The sequence below is a fragment of the Penaeus monodon genome, chromosome 18, assembly GCF_015228065.2.
Source record: "Penaeus monodon isolate SGIC_2016 chromosome 18, NSTDA_Pmon_1, whole genome shotgun sequence".
NCBI lineage: Eukaryota > Metazoa > Arthropoda > Malacostraca > Decapoda > Penaeidae > Penaeus > Penaeus monodon.
Genome location: NC_051403.1, coordinates 25,051,202 through 25,061,201, shown reverse-complemented (window position 1 = coordinate 25,061,201; position 10,000 = coordinate 25,051,202). Strand labels below are relative to the sequence as shown.

Sequence of the window (10,000 nt, the reverse complement as noted above, 5' to 3'; positions counted from 1 at the left end):
AGTTTCCGCCTGTTATGCTCATTAAAACCCCTATATTATTTAATTCTACTCCCCTTCAGTACAAACAATTTCGATTTAACATGTGCAGTACGGTCAATTGAACCTTTCAGGCTTCTTCTTGAACCCTTGTGCTCTTATTTGAGACTAACATTCTAGAACAAATTTTAATAATGCATAATATTTATACAATCATTTTATACCTTTAAAGCATATTAATACTTTGATTTTTAATATAATATTCATAGTTATTTGTTTTAACTTATAAGATATGAGAACCACTGGCTTACATCAACAACCTTGAGTGGTGATCCATTCTACACACAAATAAAATTAAGGGAATAAAACCAAAATATCCATCCTGATCATTTTATTAAAGTTCCCAATAATCAGCAGTTTGTCGGGCAGCATTTGGAAAGATAAGATCATAGAAATTCTACAACAATTATCGAAAAAAAATATATCCTACACAAAAACATTAAAAAAAAATACAATTAAAGAATTACAGAAACAACTTCCATCACGAACATGGTAACAACAGCCTCGAAGTACAGGCTTCACCCAAATTACAATGGCGTTCGTGTTGGTTTCTGTTCACTGGCGAGTTGGACTAACGAAAAAGCACATAATAATAAGGTAGAATTTACACCTTATAATCCCAAACCCTACTTTTATCTTTGGTAGAGAAGACTATCTACTGCACACAGCACATCTGCCAAGTACAATGAAAGAGCATCTATACGTAAACAATGAAAATTATAAAACCGAGATGAAAAGAAAAAATAAAATAAAAAAATGACAAAAAAATAACTCAAAATATATGAGTAATGACTGGATTCTGAAGGAAAAAAGACCTAACCTTTCCCCGGTGCTACAAATGAAGAGATTTTTTCCCCTGTATAGATTCAACACGTCCTTCCAGCGGATGTAGGGAAGCAAAGCAGTAAAGAGACTAAAGTATAATGTATCATCACATTACCTGCATAAAGCTCTTCACATTGACTTACGTCTTATGCCCTAAAGCTTTGCCTCTAACAAAGCAATTAGTTATTTACTCTGCAGATGCTTCGCTTCATTCGTTCTCCTTTTAAAGCAATCCTAGAGTTAAAGATGATGCAGATTTAACATGAGAGATATGGACATAAAATGGAGTGTGACCTCATGATGTGATATATACATTATGCAAGAACCAGATAAAATACCAGATGATGGCATTACTATAACACAACCTGTCCTTCGACATGATATGTATGCATTCTAGCCAAATGCGAAGTAAATGCACCACTTTTTTCAATTGGGATTCAGACGAGATACTTTAGACTGCGGAGACCTCACGGTTCCCCGGTCTCCGTGTCGCTCCCAATGGAATACGTGGGTAGGTATGTACTAAGATTCTTCTCGAGGTTCCTCAAGAGTTCGACGCTCTTCAGGGGCTCGTACTCCTTGCCGAAGTCCTTGGCTCTCCAGGGGCCGTTCAGGACATCGTCGGTATCGCTGGCACCCTCCTGACCCTCAATGGCCTTCCCGCCGTCGACGTCGCTCCGGCAACTGCCAAGTCGCCCCACGCCCTCCTCCTCCTCGTCCGAATTTCCGTCCTCCACCACAGCACCCAACCTCCTCCGCAACCTGCCGCTCACTCCGAGAGAATTTTCCTTCTGGTTCGCCCCTTCTTCCTCGTCTTCGCTACTTGTAAGACTTGGAGAGAAGCTACTCAAGCCGAGACTGACTGGAGATGCTACAGGGGAGAAGGGGTGGCGGAGAGAGAATGGTAATGTTAGTGAAAGCTCAGGAATGTCAATATTATATTCTGTGGATTCATTATTACACTATTATTTAATGATACATATAGTCAGCGATTTTTACAAATAGTTTACTAATTTACATATAAATTAACATAAAAAAATCATTGTTTTGTGTTATCAATCAGTGATTAAAACTGCTAGTATATAACTCAGTGGCGACGGGTACTCTCAACTGACATCTCTACAAGTGTTAAGACACCAAGGAGGTAATTTCCATACCTAACGAGACATCCCCAGGTCTCCCTATTCCTTAAATCTTCCGACCTTTTCTCTAATGCTGTTAATATCGTTATCGTTATCATCATTACTGACATTATGATAATCATAATATCGTAACAATATCGTTACCAATAAAAATAAGGAAGATTCTTTCCGAAATCAAGGAAAAGGGTAAACAAGTGAAATAAGTAGCACCAGTAATTGACTCCTTGGTGACTAAGCACTCGTGGAGCCATCTATGTATCAACAAAATAAACTAAAATCAGAGTGGACATGACATGTACGAAATGCCATCCCGCACCACTGAATTAAGAGATTTGCATGCGGGAGAGTTAGGAATAGCTTACAAATTAGACTAGTAATTTATCAAATGAGACTGGGAGAGTAAAGGAGCAAAGATAAGAAAGAAAGTAAAAGATGGATAGACAAAAAAAAAAAAAAAAAAAAAAAAAAAAAAAATATATATATATATATATATATATATATATATATTATATATATTATATATATAGATAGAGAGAGAGAGAGAGAGAGAGAGGAGAGGAGAGAGAGAGAGAGAGAGAGAGAGAGAGAGAGGAGAGAGAGAGAGAAGAAGAGAGAGAGAGAGGAGAAGAGAGAGAGAGAGGAGAAGAGAGAGAGAGAGAGAGAGAGAGAGAGAGAGAGAGAGAGAGGAGAGAGGAGAGAGAGAGCGAGAGAGAGAGAGAGAGAGAGAGAGAGAGAGAGAGAGAGCGAGAGAGAGAGAGAGAGCGAGAGACGAAGAGAGAGGAGAGAGAGGAGAGAAGAGAGGAGAGAGAGCGAGAGCGAGAGCGAGAGAGCGAGAGCGAGAGAGAGAGAGAGAAGAGAGAGAGAGAGAGAGAGAGAGAGAGAGAGAGAGAGAGAGAGAGAGAGAGATTCTGTATCATCAGAAAATAAAAATGAATATTAATTTGTTTCAAGAATACCTATTTTCTGATTCATGATCATAGAGTAAATCATCTTGTATTAAAAAATAATAATAATCGAGTTTAAAGCGATCTCAACTGAAGAAAACATTAATCAAATTCAAGTCAGTATTTTACGTAGTTGAGATTAGCAAGGTTGACAAAACAAAATCTACATCTATGAAAGCATTCCTACAAAATCGACACCTTGATTATTTTAAGCCCATTTCCCACTGCAAGCAACAACAACAACAAAAGCAACTGAGGAATATATCAAGGATAATTGTTAACATAAATTTACCATCACCGTAAGAGGCCGGAATGTGTTATTTTAAACATCTAAATTTATTGGTAACCTCACACCGGAAGGGAATCAACTAAAATCCCCTAAAAATGCAATTTATGGATAAAATAAAACAAAAAAATAATTAGTAACAAACCAAACTCAAGCACAAGGTCAATCATTAGTGTATTAAGCCCAAAGGCTAAACGTGATTCGAGTTTCTGAATTTACCAATACGCCAAACGCTGGTCGTCTGTCTGCCTGATCACTCCAAATGTTTAGAGAATAAACCAAATATTTCCTAAAAGAAGAGAGCAGAAAGAATTTCACTGAGTTTCCCATCTTTCTGGAGTACTTTCCTTACCATTCATGATTCCACGTCTATGAAAGCGTGGAAGGAAATTCAAATGAAAGCATTGGTTAGCCTTCATCGAGGGATCTTAAACTCGTAGATTTTATGCCTGTTATCTTTACTATTCTATCTTTTAACTCTATTATTAGCATTAATCCTTTATTCCGTAGACCCTCGCCTTTTGAAACTAACATTAACAAGCTAATCAAACTTCATAAAAACAGCACATTCCGTAGCAGCGAGATGACTATCTATGATTTAAGAAACAGATCTAAATCAGTAATGAAGAATAGCGGAATAAAAATCCTGAAGATAACTATTTGGATAGATTTAAATTCTTGGGAGGTAAGAACTAGCTGAGATTTAATGCATACATCTTCCAACTAGATTTTATAAGTCTGGAACTTCTAATTCAAGAAACTAATTTTAAACTAGCATAATTCTGATCTACTGCATGCACACTTTGTACATTTGGGGACACTTTTTTTCCTTGATCTTTTTGTATACCTCAAATATCAGGGTACTTTTATTCTAGCTTTTGTCAGAAAGCAAAAATCTTCATAACTTGAACTTATGTGTCGAGATATTATGACACTGTGGTCTAAGATGCAATTATATACGAACATAGTTTTACAAATAATTAATATTATGTCTCTTTCTCGTGGATATACAAAATGAATATTGACTGATTGTTAGATGCTTAAAAAAGAGTCACAAGAAGTGAGCAGATATACAAAGCTATAATGCTCTTGGCATCATACAAATAAAAAAGCTTTTTGGCTTATCTCAAATTTTGCATGAATAGTTCAGGCATTTGGGAAGCATTAATATGCAAACTGGGGTTAAATGCTGCTTTTTGTTGGAGTTAACGAGACTGGACAAGCTAAGCTTTGTGAGCAAGAGGAGACTTTGAGTCTTGTAAATATGCAAGCAACTGAGTCGTTTTGCTTTTAGCTTCATATAGCAAACTTGTATTTTATTTCTCTAAAATTAATCCCAAAATGATTTAAGAAGCTTTAAGACTTTGCTTTTATCAGGAGCATGACTGATTGCCGGTATGTTCTTTTAAATCTTCATCTATATATTGCCATATTTATCCAAATCATCTAATCTCCGATTATTAAGCGACTATCAGAGCTCAAGTTATCAAGATTTTACCAAGAGTGCAAATATAACAGATCCTCCCCTGCATTGCTTTTGACATTTTAAAACATTGCTTCACAATAGATCACTTGCTCTAACTTTCAGCAAACCTAATTACGGGGAAACTTTATAGCCTGCGTTCTTTTTCCTCGCTTGCTTACCTGACCCGTCCGCAAGCATGGAATGTGGTGCCCGGCTATCCAGCAGGTTCTCTGACGATCCTACTGAAAGCTGCATGTGTGGCTGCTGGAATAACAGTGCGTTGAACTCGTCATCAAAGAACTCCTCCTCAACCTGTATGGAGGGGGAAGACGATTAGATCAAGCGAAGTGTGTCGCTGCTAAAACTCCATCTATCCTATAGCATTACGTCGCTTCAAAGTGCATTAATTAAACAAGCATTACATCACTTCAAAGTGCATTAATTAAACAGGCATATATCTATACTAGACTATATATCCTGGCTTCCAAAGCAGGAAACGACACCCATCCTATTGCCCATGAAAGGCCGAGGGACAACTAACCTCAACTTCTGGACGCCGCCTGCTCTTTCGAGGACGTGATCTCTGACCCTCGGAATGGCGTCGTGGTTGAATCTTGACCGCTGTTTCTGCTAGCCCTGCTGAAGTCCCACTGATGCTGCTCCATCTCCGCCCAATGGCTGGTTGCTGTGAAAAAATACATACAATACAATACATATTATTATTATACTATACTAGTATAGTTTCCCTTAAATGTTCAGCTTATGATATCTTTTGATATACAAAGTTCAAATCATTCAAGAAATCATCACTGCTATAACTGATACAAGTGATCTAACCTTAGCACTGGGATTTGTTGAAGATCGAGGGAGCGAGCTGTGATTCGTGCTGGGCCTGTTGCCTGCACTCGATGAGGGAGGTTGCAGTGAGTGCGAGGAACTGTTGATCTGGTGTGTGGGACTCGAGGGACCACTAGCCAGTGAACATGACGACGAATGACGTGTTAGCTGGTGGCTGGCTGGTTTGATACCGGTGATCTCGTCCCATCCTCGGCTTCCCTCTCTTTTGCTGCTCCTGAAAAAAAAATTATAAAAAATAAGAATTTAATGAATGAAATTAATGAAATATATTTCTTTGAGTTTTTCAAGGAAATACTTTCTGACATACCTACTCATGTATTTACATTCATATCATACTAGATTGTCTTGCACATGCTAAATCCCTCATTACCTTGCAGAGTGGGCTGGACTCTTGGGGACAGAGCGGGATCTCCGAGCTCGCGTCTGCTGCTCAAGGTGAGGATCATTCATGTCATCCTTACTGGAGGAGGAGTCTGAGACCTGTGACAACTTTCTAAGCGTAAGAGTGATCTGACTAACAGTTCTAACTGGCCGGCGTCCGCAGATATCACTACTGCCACTGGATGATGCACTGGAGAGAGAAATATGTGAAGTGGTTCTTGTAACGCTGGTGTTGGTGGAGAAGGGCGCGGAGTTGATGTTGGTCATGCTCAGCCCGCGCCTGACGACCTCCTTCCTTCGAAGCGCGTGGGACGCCTGAGTTTGCAGCTGATTGTGCTCAAGCTTGGAAGCACTGGCAGGGCGCTCGGGAGCCAGAAAGGCCCCGTCCTCCCCGGCGTCGTTCTCCATCAGGAAGGCTCTCTTGGCCGCATTTGAGATGTAACTGTAACCCGAGGCTTGGTCCTCGTCCGACGGAGAACTCGTCCGGGAGTGGTCCTGGTCGGAGTCCGTCACGGGAGTAATGGGAGACATAGCAGGGTGAAAGGACGCGGCGTGTCTCTCTCCGCCGTACTCATCCCTGTTCCTGCAGCCTCCTTTGCTGCAGTCCAGATGACCCCGAGAAAGGATGTCTGGAGTCTGGCCGTTTGTCAAAGCCTTGATGTTCACTTTATTTGGCAGAAGATCAGGCTGGAGATCTGCACGTAAAACTGAAGTGGTTGGGGGCCTGGACGGGGTGGATGTCAAGAATGATGGGTTTATTCTGAAAAAGAGAGTAAGATGTAAATTAAGTATGATAAAGATATTCACAGTCCACACAAATAGTATTACTGATTAATCTAAGTAAAAGTGCAAAGCAATTTCATTTTCATTTTCTCAGTAATTGCCTGGAAATTCTAAATAATCCTTACTTGGCACTTGTCATGGTGTCAATAACAGGACTGGGCGTTCTTGTACAAGGCGTTGAGAATCCACTGTCTATACTCATGGTCTTCCCTCTCGCCTTGTCCGTCAAGCTCTGCATGGCTTTCGACCCAGCCCCATCAACCTTATCTTCTCTAGGCACATTAACGGATTTCTGAAGCCCCTCGGACGTTTTCCTTAATACTGTTGGTTCTTGACACGTGCGTTTCAGGTAAGAGGGCTTCTCGTGGTGCACTTCGCCTGTGACTAACATACGCGTGGCAGAGCTGGATTCCTTTCTCAAGGGGTACTTCCCTGTGTTCCTAGCTAAGTGGTCGGGAGACATTCCCTCCTGACTCGCAGCAGACCCTGAGCTACTCTTGTTATGGCTTGGCTCATCTGTGCCGCTCTGGACACTCTGGCCCGAGTCCGAACTGGGAGAATTTTGTGCGGAATTTTGAGATGAATGCCTGCCAATGACAGGCGTGTTAGGGATGGAAGGAGGACCCCAGGCTGGGATAAGTGGCACTCTGTCCTCTTCATTCGACTGAATCTGGGGAAAGAAAAAATCTCACAATCTCTGAAAAAATCCACCGTAAAAAAATCCACAAGACCCCCATCATCACCCAAAAATCGACACTGCATTCCAGCTCACAAACAAACCCAGTTCCAGCTCTTACCCTAAGGGACCTCAGCATGGTGTGGATTTCCTGGAGGTCGAGCTCCCTCTCGTGTGAGTTCCACTTGAGTCCGTACTGAGTAAGGTAAGTGACGAGGGAAGGGGGAGAACCGCTGACGGGGGGTAGCGTCTCTCCCCCGCCCACCCGTCTCACCACCTCCGCCTCCTCCACGCCCGACCAAGGAGGCATGCCTGGAAGATGGGCGTTGTACAGAGAACTGCGCTGGCGTTTCAGAGAGTATAGTGTTGGCGTTTCAGAGTATGGTGTTATCGTTTTAAAGAACATAGTGTTGGCGTTTCAGAGAATATATTGTTGCATTTTAGAGAGTACAGTGTTGGCAATTCAGAGTATAGTGTTGGCGTTTTATAGAGTACATTGTTGGCAATTTAGAGAGCATTGTGTTGATTGTGTTGTCGTGGAAGTACGGTGTTCATAGATTGGTATATGGAGTGTATTATACAATACTGTGTTGAGAATATTATTGCAGAGGAAGGGTGTTTACAGGTCTGTCTCATTGCATAATACCATAATTAGTGAGAATATCTACTAACCCAGAAATGCTCAACAAGTACTTATAGATTCTACCACTGCTGTAGTGAAAAGACAAAAACTAGATTTACTAAAAATAAAGAATTAATCACAAACACTGCAACCGACAATTGCATCCACCACTCCCGGCGCAACCACAGACATCCACGCACACACACACACACGCGCACACACACACACACACACACACACACACACACACACACACACACACACACACACACACACACACACACACACACACACACACACACACACACACATCCACCCACCCCCACCCACACACACACACACACACATCCACCCTCACACCCACCACCCCCCCCACGCCCCCCCCCCCACTCACCGGACCAGATTTCCCACATGATGGCGGAAAAGGCGTAGATCTCGGAGCGGTCGGAGACCATCTGCTCGCTCAGTGTCTCAGGCGCCTGCCACGGGTGAAGCCACGTCGCGCGGAGCAGCTGGGGCGCCTTCATGCTGCAGCCCTGGAGGATCGAGTAAGTGTTGAGGAATGGCGGCGAGAGGGAATGAGAGATCGAGTAAGAGCAGAGGAATGGCGCTGAGAGGGAATGAGGGATCGAGTAAGTCTAGAGTAACAACGGGGACGAAAGCGTGAAATTCTTTTCCATGGTGGAAGAAAAGCGAAGGATGTAATGAAGAAAATATACCCTACCTGTTGCCTACTAACTTCCACCGTTCACTACGAACTGCAATATTGCCATTCATTGAGAAAAAAAAATGTTGTGAAATCCTTCCTCAACTATATACTATTCTTTCTCACCATTCCGTGCCTAAAAATGACCTAATATGAAAAATTAAAAAATGAAATAAAAATTAATCAAAATGAAATAAAAATAAATTAAAACAAAATAAAACAAAAAAGCGGATTTCGAATTATAAACCCACACGACTCAAAGAATGAACCAGAAATCTCGAAAACAAATTCACATTAACCGAAACAATAACCTCCAACCAAGAACAAAGAAATAATAATAATAATAAATGATTTTTTTAATCACCAAAATAAAATCACACTAAACCGAAACAATAACCTCCAACCAACGAACAAAAAAAAATAAATAAATAAACAATAGAAATAAACTGAAAGTCAAAGCAAATCCCGAAGTGACGGTCCTCCTTCCGCCTTACCTTCCCTTGCATCTCGAGGGCGAACTCAAAGGCCCCGAGCTTGGCGTGGCTGGTGGAGACGAGGTGGAGCGCGTGCGAGGAGACGGCCGTGTGGAGCCAGCCGTGGGCGTGCAGGAACAGCATGGCCTCCACCAAGCCCACGAGGATGTCCACGGCGCCGCCCACGTTCAGATCTCGATGCTGAGGAGGAGGAAGGGGAGGAGGGAGGGTTAGGGGGGTGGTGAGCAGGGGGGGGGGCAATGGGGGTAGTTATTGAGGCTATTCTTTTTATTACTGGTGTTGTTGTTTGCTGTTCTTTGTTGTTGTTTTTGTTGTTTGTTGTTGTTGTGGTTGTTGATATTAGCATTATCCTTGTCATTGTTATCATAATTATTATTATTATCATTATTATTGTTATTATCATTATTATTGTTATTATCATCATTACTGTTATCATCATTATCATGATCATTATTTCTATCATTGTAACTCTCATTATCATTATCATCATCATCATCAACACCATCATTACCATCACTACTACTATCAACATTAACACCATTATCGGCACCATCACCACCACCACCACTCTCGGCCTCCGTGTCGCTCCTCACCTGTACGTGCAGATGGTGGTAGAGCGAGCCGTGGGGAACATTCTGGAAGACGAGGGTGATGTGCTCGGGCTGCGGCAGCGACACGTGGCACACCGCCATCACCTCCAGGAAGGCAGGGTGACGGAGGCGCCGAAGGATCGACAACTCCTGCACCAGGGACCTGCAGGCGCCCTGGTCCGGGGTGTTCTT

The 10,000-nt window shown here is 42.0% G+C and overlaps 1 protein-coding gene across 1 annotated transcript in view; it reads right to left on the bottom strand.

Annotated features, from left to right (window-relative positions):
- Window positions 1-352: 352 nt before the first annotated feature.
- The window catches only part of LOC119584683, a 54,511-nt gene continuing 44,863 nt past the window's right edge, over window positions 353-10,000 (bottom strand). Inside the window, exons 9-18 of the mRNA XM_037933357.1 lie at window positions 9,812-10,000; window positions 9,219-9,398; window positions 8,413-8,554; window positions 7,518-7,708; window positions 6,846-7,390; window positions 5,927-6,697; window positions 5,536-5,770; window positions 5,240-5,383; window positions 4,878-5,010; window positions 353-1,732 (exon numbers count right to left, since the gene is read on the bottom strand). The exon at window positions 9,812-10,000 is cut by the window's right edge and continues 8 nt beyond it. Coding sequence (XP_037789285.1) covers window positions 1,329-1,732; window positions 4,878-5,010; window positions 5,240-5,383; window positions 5,536-5,770; window positions 5,927-6,697; window positions 6,846-7,390; window positions 7,518-7,708; window positions 8,413-8,554; window positions 9,219-9,398; window positions 9,812-10,000 — 2,934 coding nt within the window. The 3' untranslated portion in view covers window positions 353-1,328. The remainder of the gene's footprint in view (window positions 1,733-4,877; window positions 5,011-5,239; window positions 5,384-5,535; window positions 5,771-5,926; window positions 6,698-6,845; window positions 7,391-7,517; window positions 7,709-8,412; window positions 8,555-9,218; window positions 9,399-9,811) is intronic.